Genomic DNA, 20707 nt, shown 5'->3' on the forward strand with positions numbered 1-20707 from the left:
TTTTTAGTCCATTCCTACATTGAGCACTCCCCCACACAGAAGTGGGAGAAGTCACTCAGCCAACAACAGAACACTTTTTTGGCAAATATTATGACATCGACCTAGTTAGGAAAACTTACGAAGTGGGAAACTGGAGTTATGATGCACGTTAGATCGAAGTAAACTTTTGTGGAAACCTGGATTACATCGCATTAAGCAGGTTATGATATTTAGTTGGCCTTTGTGGCTTTGATCATCTCTTAACAGTTTCGCATTTTATGAAGTTTGACTGAACAAATTACATGTTTTGAATGAAGGCAGTTACAGGAAGTTGTCGGCTACAAGGCCAAAAGTTTCTCACTCATGGGAACCTGCTGAACTCTAGGTCACAGATGGTGCCATGCGTCTGTATTTTGGAACATTCTTGTGATCTTCTCTCAAAGAGCCATACACATTGGCACATTGCAAGTCCAGCAGTCATTTCAGGCTGCTCCCCTCCCCTGCGAGTTGTCAGCAGCTCTTAGCACAAGTTAACAAGTCAAGGTCGATTTAAAATAAACATCCAAGCACATTCGATCTTTTTGTGCATCCAAGAGCAAGCTAAATCACAATGGCAAAACAAGTCTGGCACGGGTAGCGGCCGTCGGGTGCTGGATAACATTGGTTCACTTGGGGGAGGGGGGGGGGAGCAGATGTCAAAGTGCTATTGGATATCACTCAAGCGTGGTGTGGTGGTCTATTTTTAGATCAGACCCAATTGTGAGTGGTAGATTGCTCGTGAAGGGAATGAGTGCAAAAAAAAATATTTTTCGATTTATTTCCTTTAATTTTTCAACCTTTTTCCAAATTTTTCACGGTTCCGGGAAAAGGGGTAGTTATATCCCGGGATCGTAGAATCTAGAGCAGACTGTTAATTATATGGGCAGTTGTTCAAAGTGGAAGTTTTGTACATGCACGTAACTTTGGATATTTTTAGTGAAATTAGCTGAAACCTTTTGACAAAGGGTTGCTTACATGCTGTATTTCTTTTGTATTTACATCGTTGTATCTTTCTTTGTCTTTCCAGAAATATGCCATTCCTATAATTTTAGGCCATCGTGATGTAATGGCATGTGCGCAGACAGGAAGTGGAAAAACTGCTGCTTTTCTAGTCCCAATATTGAACCAGATGTACGAACGGGGGCCTGCACTCATGAACATGAATGGAAATGTTCGAGTAAGTATTTCCCTAGCGTAAATTAATGTTGATGATAACTAGACATAAGATATTGAGGCACCTAAAATGGCTTCAAAAGGATCAATTTGGGTCCTGAAGGAATCATTCACACTTCTTGTGGTTTTGCCAGGTTATCTACCAAAATAACAAATCGAAATTTCTTGACTTTTTCTTGACCATTTTGTTTTTCTTAACCTGCATTTATGCAACCCCTGCTTAGGTAAAGTTGAATATTAGCAATTAAGAAAATAAATGTTTAATGAAAAACCTTACCAAAGAGCCAGTTAAGCTGAAAACTGAAGCTGTATTTATCAAGAGAATTAGACTTGCTAATAATGCATCCTGAACTGCTTTTGGCACACTAGCTAAGCTCTGGTGTCTGTACTCAGCCAGTATGTAATCTTATGTTGGGCTCATGTTGTCGTTTCTGTATATTTGTGATTGTCCTTTCATCCATCTTCCCACCATGCATCCTTATCTTCACAATTAGCCAAAAGGACAGAAAAGTGAAGTAAAATAAATTTATTCAATCGGTCATTACGATAGCAAAAATTCTTGACCACAAGTAAAATTTCTTGACTTTCATGACTTTCTTAACTGGTAAACATGCCATTTGCTTTCACTGTAATCTAGATATTTTCAATAGTTTCGTGACTGTAGACAACAGTGAAAACCTACCACATGCATGAATGTTCTAGATGGAATTCTAAGTATACATAACTTTTCACATTTTGGAATATCTAGTGGTTTTTCGAGAGTAGAGGAAAATCCTAAAAAAAACCTGCCCTAGCGTCAACCAAAGGCCAAACCTTAACACATGTAAGAAGGTTTTTAATCCTCAGAGATAATTGATTTTAGTTACGGTAATGGGCTGGGCAATAACGCACATGATGACACACCCATAAATTTTATTTCAGTCAATCGAACCACATACAAATGATGTACCCATGTACAAATTTTTTTGAATTTTTTTTACACAGTGGAAACGTGATTTTACATTCCCAATTTTTCATTTTCCTGCAGAATACAGCCTCATGCTCCCAATAGATCATAATGCTGTAAAATCTCCCTGCATCTTAAGTTTTTCAACCATCTCCCCATGAAAAGCGTAAAAACACTATTCCACTGTAGTAAGAACATGTATTACAGAAGCTTCGCTTGCTTGTAATACATCCATATGTTGGCAGATAATGTGAAAATCTAATTAAGGATAATCCTCTGCAGTCAGGTGGACGCCGTAAGCAGTTCCCACTCGCTCTGGTGTTGGCACCTACTCGTGAACTTGCTACGCAGATTTATGATGAAGCCCGGAAATTTTCATACCGTTCCCGGCTTCGACCTTGTGTTGTGTAAGTATCCCTTTTCCCAGGAGTGAGTTATATTTTTTTATGTCGTAACTGTAAGCCCACATTTCTTCATGCATGAAGACTTGCATTGATTAGGGATCGATCATTTTTTTGCCTTGTAAAATAATCCTTGAAATTGGTAGAATTGAAAGTAGTTGAAGAATATTTATAAATTTTAATGTATGTAGTTTTCATTAGAACTATAGTTATGGTCACACAGTTATGGTGAATGAAAGATAAAGATTTCTGGGTACATTTCAGATTAAAAATCGGTATATAAAATAGCATTTCAATATTAAAATGGTGAATATAATATAAAAAAGGTGATAAAATGAACTGCAATAATTACCGTGGAATTTCTCTACTCTCAACAACATACAAAATATTATCTAACATTCTCTTAACAAGACTAACCCCATATGCTAATGAAATTATAGGTGATTATCAATGTGGATTTAAACGTAACAGATCAACTACAGATCAAATTTTTCACATCAGACAGACACTTGAAAATAAGTGGAAATATAATCAAAATGTCCATCAGCTATTCATTGATTTCAAAAAAGCATATGATTCAGTCAAAAGAGATAAACTATATAATATATTAGTTGAGTTTGGAATACCTAAGAAGCTTGTTAGTATGATAAAAGTATGCACCAGTGAAACAGAAAGTAAAATTCGTGTGGGTATTAATATGTCTGACAAATTTACAATTCATGATGGGTTAAAACAAGGAGATGCATTATCTCCATTGCTCTTTAAATTTTGCCTTAGAATATGCTGTTAGGAAGGTAAAAGAAACTAAAGAAGGACTAAAATTAAATGGTGTGACTCAGTTGTTAGCATATGCAGATGATGTAGACTTACTGGGGGATGATGTGAATACAATTAAGAATAATGCTAAAATATTTTTCAAAACTGCTAAAGAGATAGGTTTGGAAGTTAACAAAGAGAAAACTAAATATATGCTTACAGGCCGAAACCAAGTGTTAGGTAATAATCAAAATCTAATTATTGATAACAACTCGTTTGAACCAGTTTCCAAATTCAAATACTTAGGAGTAATATTAACAAATGAAAATTATATTAAAGAGGAAATAAAAAGTAGGCTTAATTCAGGAAATGCATGTTACTTCTCTCTTCATAAACTTTTGTCTTCTCGTTTAATATCTAAGAAACTGAAAGTTAAAATATACAAAACAGTAATTTTGCCTGTAGTATTATATGCATGTGAAACTTGGTCCCTTACATTGAAAGAGGAACATAAATTGAGAGTATTTGAAAATAAGATCCTTAGGAAAATCTTTGGACCTAAAAGGGATGAGGAGACAGGTGAGTGGAGAAGGTTACATAATTTAGAACTACATAATTTGTATTCATGTCCAGATATTATTAGAATAATTAAATCAAGAAGACTTAGGTGGGCAGGCCATGTGGCACGAATGGGAGAGGAACGAGGAGTTTACAGGATTCTTGTGGGGAAACCTGATGGTAAGAGACCTGTAGGAAGGCCAAGACGAAGATGGAGGGACAACGTTGAGATGGACCTAAGTGAAATCGGTAGGGATGGAAAAGAGTATATAGAACTTGCTCAAAATAGGGAAACTTGGAAGGCCTGTGTTGCTGCAGCCATGAACCTTCGGGTTTAAGAAGGCTAGAGAGTTAGTTAGTTAGTTAGTTAGTTAGAATATAACACTAACTTTAAGGGAGAATTCACACCGAAGAAACACGCAACACGAAATACGTGTTGCTTGGAAGCCAACACTCAATGCCACCTTTCGAACCGAAGAGACATGGCAAGATGCACATGTCACATGTCGCTTACGTGCCTCTCGGACTGTGCCGTTTTCTGAATACCGTGCATCGTGTTGCTTCATTTTCTTGTTCGCGCATGCGCAGCGAATGCTTCATTCCAAGGAGCTGTATTTAGACTCTAGAAGAGAGCCCAACCGGCATTATGTTTCATCCTCTAATTTGTTGATATAATAAAGTATCGATATGTACAATGTTTTAAGATTTAAACACAACCTTCATTTTGCTTTATCAATTTTTTTGATGCAGTTATCTATCGGCTGTAATTTGCCTTAAACATCGTGAAAAGAGGCCGTGTTTTGGCCATTTACCTGAATGCTTTTATTTGAAAAGTCAGCTTATGGAGGCACTGTAGTCCAAAATATATTAGTCAACATGGTAAAGTACTCTAGTGCATAGTTTTTAACCGCCGGGCAGCGACCCGAAACCGTGCCCTCGTATCAACTATACTTAGCACCGAAATGTTCTGCTGAAACTGGTTGACAACTATCATAATCCCAATATCATATTTGAGTTAGTTTTTTAAGTCTATTTTATGCACAAAAAGACTAATCAAAACGATCTGCCCGGTTATCGAACCCGGGATCACTTAATTACAAGGAGACGATGTTACCACTTTGTCTTTCATATTTTTATATTTGTCAACAAATATACACGTAATCAAACTATTATTACTCTCATGATTATACTAGAATTTATTTATCAATATTTATTTCATAGGTACATGTTAATTCATGCACAAGATCTTAAATACCGTAAAGATTTACGAGGAAAATTCTTCGGCTAAGGGCATTGACTTAAAAAGAATACCGTGACATGGTTTCAAGAAGGTTGAGAACATTTCTCTAGTGTTTCGGTATTCGTTTTATTCAGGCTGAAAAGTCTAGCGTATACAGTTTGAGGTTAGTGCATATTATTTCTCAGTTTTCTCGTGCACAACATGCCTCTCCCAAGTTTCAATAACTTGCACAAATTTTACAATGCAGTTTATATGTAACAGTGTTTCTTGTTACGTTATTTTCGGGTGACTAATAAACTGATTAATGCAATTATGTCGGTACCATCATGCAAACTGAGCAAAGAAACCAAGTGTCGCTTGCCGCATGCATCTTGTCTCTTCGGTGTGAAACACTCTTGTTGCATGTTTCTTCGGTGTGAATTCTCCCTAATATGAAAACTACTTATTCCACAAAATAAATAGTTCCCTTCTAATGGCACATTTATGTACTTATCAGAGTGTTGAATCCATACCATCTGTTGTTAAAATGCAAATTGTGTATTTTAATTTCAGTTAATGAAATACGGGAAATCTCTGCTACATTTTATCCAAGTTTACTGAATATAATTGTAACAGATGTTTTGCATATGTGGAATATCTTAATATATCTAATTGTTTTAGCTGAACCAGCAAATCATTGAATAATTTATTTCTTCAAAATGTATTAATTCCTTTTATATTGCTATGATTCAATACCTTTTTGAAGATATATTTTTTATTAGCTTAGTGTTAGAAACTTTACATTTTCTTTCTGCTGTACTATGTGGTATTTTATTATTATTGATGTCATTGACATGTATTCATGTACTCATGTTAAACACCCAGTTCATAAGAGTTTCTGTTTATAATTATTTTTCTGTACACTCAGATATGGAGGATCACACGTGTTAGATCAGATGAGAGAATTGGACAGAGGATGTCATTTGCTTGTGGCTACACCAGGTAGACTTGTGGACATGCTTGAGAGAGGCAAGATTGGATTGGACAACTGCAGGTGGGTTGTGGGTTGTGTGTAGTGGGTAGTTACAGTTCTTGAGTTAGAATATTTTACATAGGGTGTATTAATGTGCAGCGTGGCAAATGGAAGAATCAACATTTTGTTGTGGCGTAATTAATTTTGTGAAGGTTGAAATTCCTGTTAAGCCCTTTCCGAGAATACAGTTTTTCGCCCAGTTTTTCAAAAAAATCATAGAAAATAAACTGTCTTGTTATTCAACTTTTTTTTTTAAACTGATATACTATAATGTTACATTTTACATCAGTTTTCTCATTTATGAATTATTTTCTGTAACAGTTTTTTGAAAGACCACTCTGCACAAATCCACCATGCGTCAACGGGAACACTGCTGTGAGACACTGATATACCAATGTTACAAAATCTTGCAGAGCTGCTTGTATAGTGCCGTCTTCAGTGCTAAACGGTGGCAAGTTCGCAAACTTAATTGTCAGACCTCCAACAATAGTGCACAAGCTTAGGGGCTGCCAGAAAAAGAATGCCACTTTGAAAGGTATGACTGATTTCACTTCACTGAAAACCAAGATTCGATTGCCATATTCAGTTGCGGCATAGCTAACCAGTCAATGATACATAATTTTGGTTTTCCTAACATTGACTAGGTGCCAAAGTTTTTGGTATTTCGTGGTTTGGCTTTTCTTTTTATGTAATAACTTGATTGTCGTAATTGCAGGTACCTGGTCCTTGATGAAGCTGACAGAATGTTGGATATGGGTTTTGAGCCTCAGATTCGTCGCATTGTGGAGAAGGATACAATGCCCAAAACAGGAGAGCGTCAGACACTAATGTTTTCTGCAACATTCCCAAAGGAAATTCAGGTATTTTATAAATATACTACAGAATAGTTGAAAATGAAGTGTGTGTGTGTAAAAGACCAGAATGAAAATAGAGAGCAAGAATAGATGTAGTATGTACTTTCAGCATATTTTTGTACATTACTGTCCAATACATGTTTGTGTTACTTGCCAGTAAGCAAGAAGGAAACTGAAACTGCATACGTATAAGTGCTTATCTATAATACGATACTCAAGTTTCTATCAAGTAAACAAAAAATGCTCAGATTGTTGTTTCATGTGTGCCATAAAACTAAAGTTTCAGCAGTTTCCATGAGTCAGAAGATATCCAGATTACAAAACAATGTATGTATATGCACAGTAATTAATTCACCGATTTTATGTATATGTACAAGGGTCGTTCAAGGTTGACCGGGATTTTCGTACGTAAAAAATCGATGAAACGTGCGGGTGACATAATGTATTCCTTCGCGAGTAACTACCGCCCGGCATGACGTATTTCGCGCATGCGCAGCAGTTGCAGCGAACATGGCGGCAAGCAGTGTGTCTGTGGCTGTGGAGCAGCGATGTGTAAACAAATTTCTCGTGAAGGAGAAAGTGAAACCAGCTGAGATTTTCAGACGATTACAAGCACAGTATGGTGAACAAACGATGTCGCGGACAAGAGTACGAATGGTGTGAGCAGTTTCACGAAGGACTGGAGCTGGTGACAAATGAAGCGCATGGACAATTTCGCCTGACTGCAGTCACACCAGTGAATATCGCACGTATTGAGCAAATAATTCTTGAGAACCGGCGAGTAACAGTGCGGGATATTGCTGCCGAGGTGAATATCAGTGTCGGGAGTGTTGAGATAATCATTCACGACCACTTACGCTTCCGCAAAATCTGTGCAAGGTGGGTTCCCCGCCAGCTGACATTCGATCAGAAGTGGACACGCAGGACGGTCTGTGAACAGCTTCTGAATCTGTTTCGAGCAGAAGGTGATGAATTGTTGCAATCCATCATCACGTGTAATGAAACATGGTTGCACGATTCAACCCCAGAGACCAAAAGACGCAGCATGGAGTGGCGGCATAAAGGTTCCCCGCCCCCCAAGAAAAGCAAAATGCAGCCGTCCGCTGGAAAGATCATGGCAAGTGTCTTCTGGGACATGAAGGGCGTTATCCATGTGGATTTTCTGAACAAAGAAAGCACGATTAATGGCCAGTGTTACTCCACATTGTTGAGTGGTGCTGTACGAAAGTCCATTCGCAAGAAAAGACCTGGGATGTTGTCTGGAAATGTCATTCTTCTCCATGACAATGCCCGCCCTCACACGGCCAATGTGACAACAACAACTCTGGCCGACATGCTCTGGGAAGTTCTGCCCCATCCCCCCCCCCTACAGTCCGGATTTAGCCCCCAGTGATTATCATTTGTTTGCAGAAATAAAAGTCCCGGTCAACCTTGAACGACCCTTGTATATTATCTTGTGCTTAAGATTTTTTTTTCTCTTAAGTTTTAATTTTGTGCCTAATATGAGACACAGCACATCACACTACATGAAAATAAACTAATATTAACATTATAGTGCATTTCTGACACAAATTAAACATGAATGCCTTCTTTATGAATAAGAAAGTAACTTAACTTATTACCGTTTCATTATTAATTGATGTAATTTATCTTTTTTCTAGATGTTAGCCAGAGATTTCCTGGACAACTACATCTTCTTGGCAATTGGTCGAGTCGGCTCAACATCTGAGAATATCACCCAGAAGATCGTTTGGGTTGAGGAGCATGACAAGAGGTCATTTTTGCTTGATCTGTTGAACGCAGCAGGCCTCAACCAACCAAGTAAGTAAATACAGATACTAAGAGCAGTATTGGCCATTAGATTATTTCAGTTTAACATTACAGTGCCCCGAGGATGTCAATCTAACACATGTTCAGCAGTGAATGTGGGGAGAAAAAAAAAATAGGTGTGACCAAAATTGGCCTTGTAGTACAGTTGTAGAGAAGTGGTATGAAAGAAACATGGGTTTGAGTCCTGGTTGGTCAATGATACATCCTAAACTTATTTTTAATGCATATGAAATTGAAAAATAACATTTTTTGGTATAGTGTACAATTTGTACAGTTTGTATAAGTGTTTATCCAGAAATTTTTGGACTGTGCCAGCTGGACAACTGTTGTAAAAATTAGAAGGTAGTATAAGTATTCCCCTGACTGAGAATCAAGTTGATTGGCAGTCAGTTTGACACAATTAAGATGATCCAAGCAGAAACGGAAGGGATGCAGGACACCTTCAAAGAACATAACTTCCAGGTTGCATGTTAAGGATGGTAGATTCATTGGAGCTGGTGTGCACATGCAGGAAGGGGTTAATTTAAGGGTGATGACTGCCAATGTTAGTTTTTGACTAGATAGTAGCAACAGTCCTTAAAATTTTGGATACCACTTTGTTCTTATAAATCTTGAAGTTGTGGGTAGCTTGCTAGTTATTGATTTCTGGTTTAAGAAGCAGAAAAATAATTGAATAACAATTGGAGACTATAAACAATGACAGTAAAAGTATCAATGACTGGCTTACATGCTACTATACTGAGCCCCTGATGGTATAGTGGTAATCCTCCTGCTGTGTAATCAATGAGTTCAGTGTTCAATCCCCAGTGGAAGTACATTGCATAGTGGTTTAGATCGTACTTAGCAAACGTTGTTTTGTTAGCTGAATGTGCTGATCAATTTCTCTAAGTGTTCATATTAATGTGAGAATTAATACATTTTGTTCATTTTCAGCACCCGAATCTCTGACATTGGTTTTTGTGGAGACCAAAAAAGGAGCCGATGCACTGGAGGAATTCTTGGACCATGAAGGCTATCCAGTGACTTCCATCCATGGGGACCGCAGCCAAAGGGAGAGAGAGGAAGCCCTGAAGAGATTCCGCACAGGGCGTACACCAATTCTTGTGGCCACTGCTGTAAGTTTCTACATGCAATGGGTAGTGCATAATTACTAGAGGCACATATTTTTGGTAAATACAAAAGCAAAATTTCAGTACAAAAACATAGTGGATTTCGGGTTCAAAAGTGGTAAATAAAATAAAATTTTTTGGTTTTTCGGCTGTGAATAATCACATCAAAAGTGCTATATAAAATGACATTTTGGTTTTAAAATTGTGAATATAACCCTAAATTTGATTTAAAAACTGCACTTTCTACACAAAATAAACTTATCCCTTCTAATAACACATTTATGTAGTTACCAGAGTATTAAGTTTATTCCTGTTTAAAGGGGGTCCATTTTTGCTTCTCAAATATTTACAGCAGAATTAATCTATTTTCTGTGAATTGCACAACTCTCAGGATACTTCAGACTGCAGGAAGTGTCATATCGGTATATAAACGGTAAATTTCATGTTTAAGAGTATATTTCACATTTTGCAGTTCAGTTCGCATTATTTCGTGACAAAACGGTAGGGAAATGCACTTCACATGTTTCAGAAACATGAAAAATGAACATTACAGCATGTTATTTCATATTTCGTGTTTTCGTCAAAAAAAATTTGCATGCCTCTAATAATTACCTAACCTGTTTTCAGTGCAAGGTTTCCTTTGCTGCATTATGGGTGCAAGGGTTTGTATTTGGTTAGCTGATTTCATGCTCTGTGCCAATATTTTGGAACCCATGTCATGAAACTGGAGCAAGATGTGGATCTTACAAGCACAAATGAATGCAACGAGATTGATTGACCTGGTTTATTTTACTGCACTTTCTGCCACTTTTGGCTATTCGCATTCAATCAGGATGGTTCCAGCATAGCAAAATCTTCACCCGACTTTACATTTTCCAGTTTTTTCAGCTTGGTCCCAAGAAATACATAATATCAATGTTCCACTAGTAGGTATTCTTTCATTTGGTGTCATGTTTAAAATTCCGTATGCTTATGTTAGTTTTGTTACCAAAGCTACTGTACATGGTCACAAAATGACTTATGCATTGTTTTATGTTCAGAAATAGTTTTTTCAAGTTATAACACATACTATCAGATCTCATGTACCAGAATGTTTTTGCCTTCCTGGAAGCAGGGTATCTAGCCTATTCCTAGATAGTTTTCATGTTCTCCACAAAAGACCCACCAATAACCATGGAAGATCTATTACAAGACTTCAGATTGTGTAACATCATTCAGTGCATCAAATTGCAACTGTTATGCTGTTCTATACTCAGACATTCTTTCCAGTGAAATAGTTTCCTGAAAATCTATATGTAATATATGTTTGCTCTTGCAATTAATCATTTCTTTTAGTTGCATTCATTGAAACGTTTTTGCCCAAAATGAATTGTACATATGAGATATAAGGTGAGTGGTGTTAACATACTATGACAGATCATCATAAGTTGTTGTAATTGTGCCCAAATTCAATCATGATGTATAAATTAAGCTAAATTGACAAGTATGTTGTATAAAAGCGAAAATGTAAAGAATGGAGTATTCTGTGTTAACTTCGGGGGAAGGCATTTTGTAAGTTGGTATATGTGTGCCGAACATCTCCTTTTTCTCTAGGAATTAACTTCTTTTGCATGTTTACTAATAAAAGCATGAAGTCACTAGCTCTTAGTTATTTTTAGAAACTTCTATGAATTTGCGTAATATGATAAAATACTGAAAGGTAAAAATCAGTCGGGAAGGGGTTCCCTATTGTTCTTGATCTGCAAGCAGTGTGTACTGAAAATACAAGGTGATCGATCACAATACATTTAAATCCTCTTTCGATTGAATTTTTAAAAAATTCTAATAAGTTTGTATTTTTTCACAGGTGGCTGCTCGAGGCTTGGATATCCCTCATGTGAAACATGTCATAAACTTTGACTTACCATCAGATATTGAAGAGTATGTGCATCGCATTGGAAGAACTGGTCGAATGGGTAACCTTGGTAAGGAAAACATTTCATTGCTCTGTCAAAAGTAGAAATCCAGTGTTACTTTCTAAATAGTATTTTATTTTAATTCTTCTTTTTTCTTACGAACTTTCATGGGCTATTTATTTAAGATTTAGGATAGTGATTTAATAAGTCCACAGCTTATCTACTGTACAAAATAATACAATAATTCAAATTGTGGAAGTTTTCTTGTGACAAAAAGTTGCCTTCCACTACATATCTAGTAAATTGTGATTTAGCTTGTGATATGAGAACTGATCCATCTACACCTCTTCGTAAGTGTTACTGCAGAGATTTCCGAATCCCCAAGGCATGGAGCTACTTCACACATTTCAAAATTCATGCCAAGCTGCCAGCAGCAGATTGAATTTGATAATTTCTAGGTTCATAAGAACTTTAACGTGCAATGAAATAATTCTTTTTAATAGACCATCAGCTGGAGCAATAAGGAAAATGTGTTTAAATTCTATTTGCAAAATCTTTAACTCTAGAAAAATGTTATATTTTCACTGGTTTTCGAGATTGGGTTTCTTTGTTTTGTACTGTGAGACAGGTCGTGAGGTATTTTTTAATATGTCTATCAGGTCATCAAAATTTTTTTTATAGCTCTGGTAGTTAGTGATAGCGATAGCTGACATGGATGGAGGGACATGAGTGACATGTAATTCTTATTGATATGTGAGTAATTGCGAACGTCAAAGTTTATTTGCACGTTAGTATAAGATTGATTTTAGAAATAGCATACCATATGGATTCATGTATAATGTGCACTTTTTACCAACAATCTTTGCACAGAAAACTGGTGTCTATTATGCATTGAATAATTCGGACAGCCAATATTAAACCATGCATGTTTTTACTGTCACTCAGAAAGCATGTACATATCAACAGGCACAAATACAAATTGCCAGGTTGGATTTCTTTAGTAACAATTTGTAAAAATAAACACTATAGAAGTGAAATGCCCATTTCCATGATTTTTTACTTTGTAAGGTAACATTTGAGAAAAGTTGTGCCGTTCTGATAGAATCCGAGCATCCTGAATGGTGCAAATTCATAACATAATTTTGATCTCCCTTTCTTATACCACAGGCTTGCTCGATGGCATACTGGTAGCATCATTGCCTTGTACTCAAGGTGTCCTGGGTTCGAAACCCAGTGGAGGCATATAGTGGTTTGGATTCCACTTTAAACTGTAGGTCCAGTCCCGATTAGCCTTACTGTGCATAAAGTGGACTTAAAACACCAACTCAAGCAAACTCTTATACTACAGAAAAAGCAAGATGGTTACAGAAGTGAAAGCTTTGGGATGTTAAACATGGGCTAGCTACTTCCAAGAGAGCCATTTCGTAAACCTGAATTGTACTGTGCATTATAATAATAACTCAAGGCGCAACAGCACATTGAGGGCCTGGACCTACCTACCGACTGCCAGCCTCACTCCCACCTGATTCAACTCACTAAATCATCTGAGGTGGGAGATCATTCGCTGACGTGCGGTGAACATGACGAACCCCCAGTCGTAGGTTTTCATACCTGGTTATGCAACTCATTCATAGCTCCCCAATTTCCTCACAAGAGTGGTGGTCCCCCAGTCCCATATGCAGGCCAAAGTCTCGGAGAAAAGTTACGCTTTCCCCCACGAGACTTGAACCTGCATGCATCCTGTAGCCAGAGCCCAAAGCATGATGCCTTAGACCACATGGCCATGGTGCGGGACATACTGTGCATTATATACAACTAGCTGATAGTCCGGCGTTGCCTGGGCATATATTTACCCCAATCTTCTATTAAAGGGAAACATGGCGATCTTAAATCCACTCCGCATTACTTAATATCTAGGTAGACTGCCCATGTGGTGTGATCAACAAAGCAAGTGTGTGTGTGTGTGTGTCTCTCTCCTTATCTCTCTCCTTCCCTCCCTCCCTCCCTCTCTCTCTTTCTCTCCCTCCCTCCCCTGCCTCCAGTGTGTCTGAAACCTCATCTTGAATGTCACCAATTAGCTTAGTGAGTCCAAAAACTTTGCGTTTCACTCTCATATCGCTCAATTTTCTATTATTGTTACATATCACCCCCTTCCCACCCCCACTCCTAGGGGTGCCAGGGGTTTGAACAGCATTGGGAATGTCACAATTCGTCATAGTGAACCCGAAAACTATGGATTCCACACTAATATCGGTCGTTTTTGATTATTTTTACATGTCACCCCTTCCCACCCCCCACCCGTACGGGTGCAAGGAGTGTCTTACCCCCACAGTATTTCTTTCCAGTTTGCAAGTCATACGTGTACAAAATTTGGTTGAAATCGCTCCAGGCCGTCAAGAGTTATGCCATTTTTATATATTAGATATATAATTGTTGCTTTTTTCCGTCAAAAAACAGGGTGCACATTGTACACACACAAATATGGTATTTCATGACTACTGTTGTTTTTCTTCAAAACATTGTCTGGATTTTCTGCTGCGAATGATGAGGGGTGATGATGACATGCTGCAAAAGTTTATCTCTGTATCTCTTCTTATCTCCCCATTGTTGTAGTGGTAACATCATTACCTTGTAATCAAGGTGCCCTGGGTTCAATACCTGGTTGAGGCACGTTGCACAGTGCTTCTTATCCCACTTTAAACCGTGCATACAGTCCCAATTATCCTATCTGCATAAAGTAGACTTAAAACGAAAACTTCTCTCAAAAAACTAGTTACTTTACTTTAAACTTTAAAAAATGCAGTTGAACGTTGATTTATTATTTTTCAGAGGATGAAGTTAAGAAAAACTAAAAATGCGGGAGAACTTGAAATCCAAGAAATATGAAGTGTATAGGGTGGGAAAATGTATAATTGGTGCTAGCATTGTGTCAAACATGCTATAAAAATAACTACAGTTAGTGTATGGAAACAACTATTGCACCGATATATATTTTAGTATTTTCCAATTTCATGCATTATTAGAATTGACTCCCCAGATTGAACTACAGCACAAACTTTGAGACTTTGTTGTTTAATGTTTTTCATATGCTTAGTCTGTAAATAAACTGTCGTAAGAAAATTTTTGAGAGAAGTTTAATTGTTTCTGTCCAGGCTTGGCAACATCATTCTTCAATGAAAAGAACCGCAATCTAGTACGAGACCTTGTGGAGCTGATTTCTGAAACAAAGCAAGAATTGCCCTCGTGGTTGGAAGCTCTTGCCGTGGAAATGCGTCACCCACAGAATAACCGTCGTGGAGGAGGCCAGAAACGGTAAGTTTTTCTTAGTTTTCTACTTCCATATGCAGGGAATTACTGTGTACATTCTATATGAATTTTGTTTGTGAACATGAAAACCTTAGAACACATTTATTTTCTTAAGTGCATAAAAGTCAGTGTTTTAATGCAAGTATGTACAGATGTAAGAAAATACGTGTTGTGACCAGTTAAGCTGACTCCGATCTGAGCAGCATAAGTACCATTCCCATGTAATGTAAATATCTAATACTGGACATTTCCACTATGAAATATGTTTTTTCTACATGCTCTATTACATAAAATTGGCATGCCAAATGTCTTTGCAATATTAGTTATATTTCTTGAGAAATATGTTCTTTTTTTTTGCTGAAATTCACTGGCTGCTGGTATGATACATTCTAGTTGATGTATGTGTAACTTGGGAAAGATAAAGACATGTCCTTTGAGTACCATGGCCTGCCAAACTGCTTTCATTGGGTGATGTGTGATCAGCACATAAAGCCCCATTGCTGCAGTTTTGTGCTTTTAAGGCCTGACCTTGGTACTTCTTGCCAAGTAGCTCCCCAATTGTCAACACTGAAATTTAAGGTGGTCTCACCAGGAATTCAAGCTGGGACCACCTGCACCAAAAGTAAGGGTGCTAACTATTTGGCTACATGAGTACCATCCAAATGCTTTACTGATTCCCACTGATACTGATGTTTAAAAATTGTTCAATATATTGGTTAACCTTTTCTGGTTGTACACTTACTGTCCAATATTGAAGATAAGTGATGGGCTACCCGTCGTTCACTATAAAATTCCATTGTGAATGGCAGACTGAGCTACAATCGCACTGTGTCTCTGTGCACATGTGTTGTAACCACCTCTTTTAAATTTCAACACTAGATGTCATTTTTTTTATTGCAGAATTTTACTTTTACTAGTGTCGAATTAAGTTGTGCTTTTGTTTATACTAGGGATGGGACCGATTAATCAGTACTCTATCGGTATCGGCCGATATAGGCATATCGCTGTATCAGTTTATCGGTAAAATAACCGATTATTTTACCGATCCTATATATCGATAAATATCTTATAATTTAGTGCAAAATTCTGCCATTTTGTTGTAATTTTTATGGATAATCTCCATGCCCTACTTTCTGAAAAAGTAAATGTCTAAATATTCAACTTCTTTTGCATTGCAATCAGCTTGAAACACACATTTATTACGGAGATCAATGAAAATTTCAGGGTCTTCAAGGACCATTTCTAATTTTATATCTGATCTGTTATCGGTATCGGTACTGTATCGGTATCGGCCAAAATTTCATATCGGCCCATCCCTAGTTTATACTCTTGACAATAGCATTAAATAATTTATATCCATACTGTGGAAACTTCATACGATGAATTTGTTTCGGTTTTCGCAGGTAGTGACGATTTTGATCCTAATAGGAAGTTTTTACTTATTTTCAAAATATGTTTTCATTAACTTTCATGCAATGTTATTTTTTTTATTTCGAAAAATTGGTGCAGAAAAAATCATTGTAAGAAAAATTTATGTAAAATGTAATGTACCATATATAATGCGGGAAAATGTAAAACTGGGGTTCCACTATATGTATCTGCAAGGAGGAAGTGTTCCTCTTCCTATAAGTGTTATAGATTGTAGGAAAAAATGTTATTAACACACAATATATATTCTGTAATTTTTCCAAGGTGGAACTATATTTTAAGTTCCAGAAAGGTTTAATAGAAGTGGCCAAGTATTAGATTCCAATTTTAATCATTAGTTTACCAAAGTTTGCTTCAAAATATTCAAGAATTATGTTAGAATATTCAAATACCTGTTACAAAATCACAAAATACAGTGTTTCACACACACTTGGTACAAATTTAAATTAAATCTTGGATTTTGGAAATTTCCACGATATTCATATATCTCTTGCTTTCTCCTTTTAGATTCAGTGGAGGATTTGGAGCACGTGATTACCGACAACAGGGCCGAGGAGGACAGCCTGGTGCTGGCCGTAATAACAACTACGGGTCGTTTGGAGGGCACCAAGGTAAGTGGTGACAGTTGTTCCTTGTGCGTTCTCCTCTTGTTGCCATTATGTTCTGTTCAAATTGGGAACATGTGATTGCATTTGAAGAATGGTCAGGTTTGCAGAACCAGATATCAACGTGACTTGTGCTTTTCACTAAATGTGCTCTCCACACCACAGGCTTTCGCTTCAGCTTACGGGCTGATCTATATACGTGCAATTTCAAATGTTGAATATCCATAAAATATGCATCAAAATTGTACAATGCCAATAAAAATTCTGGGAATATTTTAAAGCAGAGCTGCTGTGCTGGTAAAGCTATTTTGCGAAATGTTCCATAGTATCTCATATGTATCGAAAAAGTACAGGCGGAACCCTATTTAACAGTGAATATTGCCAGCATCCATGGTTGGCTGATCAAAGGTCCCAAATTCAAATCCTGGGCAAGGCATGTACGTATCAGAGTTTGTCATATCACCAATTTCTTCATTCATCTCCGTTGTTGCAATTAACTGAAGAACTAGGAAGGTGATGTAGAGGAACTTGCATGTCTGCCTAAATATATATTATCAAACCCTATTTGTTAACATTATAATGCATTTTTTTTTCAATTTGAATTTCAACCCTAATACTCGTTTTACATATACAAAAACTGTTTTTAACAATTACTTTTTCATTTACAATTGTTTTTAATTGTGTGTGGTTCAGTAGTATTTTCAGAAATATTGCAATATTTGTATGGACCTGTTGCAGAAGTCATTGCTAATACAGGGTGTTTCAACAAAAAGAAAGATACTTTTATAAAACACCCTGTATAACAGATGCATTATATGTTTGAAGTGTATGTTGGCAGAATTATGGAAATCACTTTGATACATTATTTCTCTAGCTGAAAAATCCAATGTTTATACATTGGTAGAAACAGTGGATACCTGATTTTACATTTTCCAGGGGACAAGGGTAAAAGAAAAAGTAAGTTCAAGAAAAATTTTATAACTGCTTTTTAGAGGCCATGAGGATTAAACGTCTAATGTGAGAAAGTGTATAATTGGGAATCCACTTTATTTTTATTTTATTGTTTATTGTAGGAACAAGAATCATTCATAATTTTATATTGGATTGTGTCTGACTACCATGCGAGAGACCCAGGTTCGATCCCTGGCGGGAGAACTGGGACTTTCTCAACCTGTTTAAGCTGCTCCAGTGTCGTATAAAGTGGGTACCTGGAGGAAACTGGGGGCTAAAGGCGGCCAGTGGCATGGTGCTGATCACATCACCCCCAGCTCGGCCGAGATCAAGAAAGTGGGGGGGCCCAAACCCTATGTCCCTATACGCCTTCATGGCGTGGTGCAAAGCACAGGAGAGGACTTTACTTTTTTATTGGCAACAAGCAACATTGATCTAACACTCACGAATGCAAGGGCCTTGGGCGATGTCCAAAACTGGAAAGTTATAGATCTCGCCACAACAAGCGACCACAACTTAATACTATTCGACTTAATCTACAGGCAACATCAGCTTGAACAGACAAACCAGGAGAACATATTGAACTGGAGAAAAATCTATCATCAAAAATTCCTAGAAAAGCTCATTATCCCTGAACAATTGGACCAACAAAAATCACTCAACATGCTCGCAGAGGAACTCTCTGCAAACATCAGACAAGCAATTGAAAATTCATCACCCAGAAATAACCAAAGGAAAATGAAGAGGAAGCCATGGCCAAAGAAATTAACCAACCTTAAGAAACAAATGCAAAAAGCCAGGAAACTATATCAAAAATCCATCATCGCACAATACAGAAATGCCAACCTCCAGATTTACCGTGCCAAAAAAAGGCAATACGAAACCGAGCTACTAAATTTTAAGACACAACAATGGAATATCTTCATCGAAAAACGTCTGGAAATAAATAAATGGGGCACCCCGTATAAAATCGCTACCGGCAAAATAAAAAACCGCAAACCATTTCCACCTTAATTAATGACGAGAACAACACGAATATGACAAAGGACTTGGAAGAAACCATCAACTTCTTAATGAAGAATCTCATACCAGACGACAAACCTGAAAAAGACAGCGAGGAAAATAAGGATACAAGAAAAATCTATCACCAGCCATATCCAGAATCACCAATATTACCTTTCACTACCCAGGAAGTAGAAAACGAAATAAGCAGCATGAAAATGAAGAAGTCCCCGGGACCAGACGGAATTCCTGTGGAAATAATACAAGAAATCACCCCAGTACTTACGCCTTACATTACTCAACTATTTAATGAGTGCCTTGTTCAGAAGATATTCCCAGAAACCTGGAAGGAAGCAAACTTAATAATCATCAAGAAACATCCAAATAAAGATGAAACCAGGTTCAATTCATACAGACCAATTGCCTTCTCAACGTTTTGGGAAAACTCTTTGAGAAACTTATCCTAAAAAGACTCAAAGAATTTCGCCTGCTCAAACCCATATCAGGGATACAATTTGGGTTCACGAAAGGTAAATGCACTGATGATGCATTACGCCTGCTATCGTCTACAACACAAAACACTCCAAACAAGTACATGGTTGGAATCATGGTGGACATCGCCGGGGCATTTGACAACTTGTGGTGGCCCAGCCTTTTTCAAACACTTAAAAATATGAACTGCCCAGGTACACTCTTCCTACTTCTGAAAAGTTATTTCTCTAACAGAAAAATTAGCATCAAATATCCGGATCTACAAATGAGTAAGATCACGTCAAAAGGTTGTCCTCAGGGTTCCATTCTGGGACCCGAGCTTTGGAATACTAACTTGGAGCCTGCGCTTACAAAACTACAAGACCATCCAGACATAGACCAGATCATAGCTTATGCGGATGACATTATCATGCTCACTTCCGGTAACTCAAGAAGGGAAATCGAAGATAAAGCATCCACTGCAATCAATATGCTATCCAATTGGTGTGATCATGCTAAACTCAAAATAGCTTCGGAAAAGACTCATTATATTATCCTTAAGGGGAAGTTACAAAGAAACCCTCAAATCAAACTCAGAGAAAGAAATTTAAAAAGAGTAAGAGAAGCTAAATACCTTGGTATTACTCTTCAAGAGAAGATGTTTTTTAACAGACACATAGCCCTGGCAACAACCCAGGCCGAAACAACTATAAACAGTCTAGCCACATTGAGTTCAGCAAACTACAACCTTCCATTATCACACATAAAAACATATCTCATTACCATATATAATTCTATTATTTCCTATGGCTCGCCCCTGTGGGCCATGGAAACCAGTAAACAGTACATTAAAAACAGATTGAGATCTTCACAACGCAAAGTGATACTTCGCCTAACGGGTGCATTCAGAACAACCTCAACCCTGGCTCTTCTCATGATTGCGGGCCTACAGCCTATTGAAATCGTTATTAAAACTAGAGCATCAAAGTATTACTTTAGAAATGGACAAGAGGACGAAATCTATAAACTAATTGGAATACGCCCTGCCACGGTACCCGAAATTTACAACCACTTGTTTAGCATCTGGCAACAGGAATGGACACAAGCTACGCAAGGAAGGAGACTTCACAGCTTCCTTCCAAACATAAAAGA

The 20707-nt window shown here is 37.4% G+C and overlaps 1 protein-coding gene across 4 annotated transcripts in view; it reads left to right on the forward strand.

Annotated features, from left to right (window-relative positions):
* Positions 1–20707, forward strand: part of bel (ATP-dependent RNA helicase bel) — a 65059-nt gene that overhangs the window by 23235 nt on the left and 21117 nt on the right. For 3 of the 4 annotated variants that reach the window (XM_083130087.1, XM_083130083.1, XM_083130085.1), the window contains exons 6-14: positions 1046–1195; positions 2405–2544; positions 6000–6125; positions 6820–6964; positions 8620–8779; positions 9722–9903; positions 11744–11861; positions 14945–15104; positions 17034–17137. In XM_083130087.1, coding sequence (XP_082986213.1) covers positions 1046–1195; positions 2405–2544; positions 6000–6125; positions 6820–6964; positions 8620–8779; positions 9722–9903; positions 11744–11861; positions 14945–15104; positions 17034–17137 — 1285 coding nt within the window. The remainder of the gene's footprint in view (positions 1–1045; positions 1196–2404; positions 2545–5999; positions 6126–6819; positions 6965–8619; positions 8780–9721; positions 9904–11743; positions 11862–14944; positions 15105–17033; positions 17138–20707) is intronic. The other variant, XM_083130084.1, reaches the window with a different exon arrangement.

This window comes from Lepisma saccharinum, chromosome 10, assembly GCF_977018435.1.
Source record: "Lepisma saccharinum chromosome 10, izLepSacc3.1, whole genome shotgun sequence".
Lineage (NCBI taxonomy): Eukaryota > Metazoa > Arthropoda > Insecta > Zygentoma > Lepismatidae > Lepisma > Lepisma saccharinum.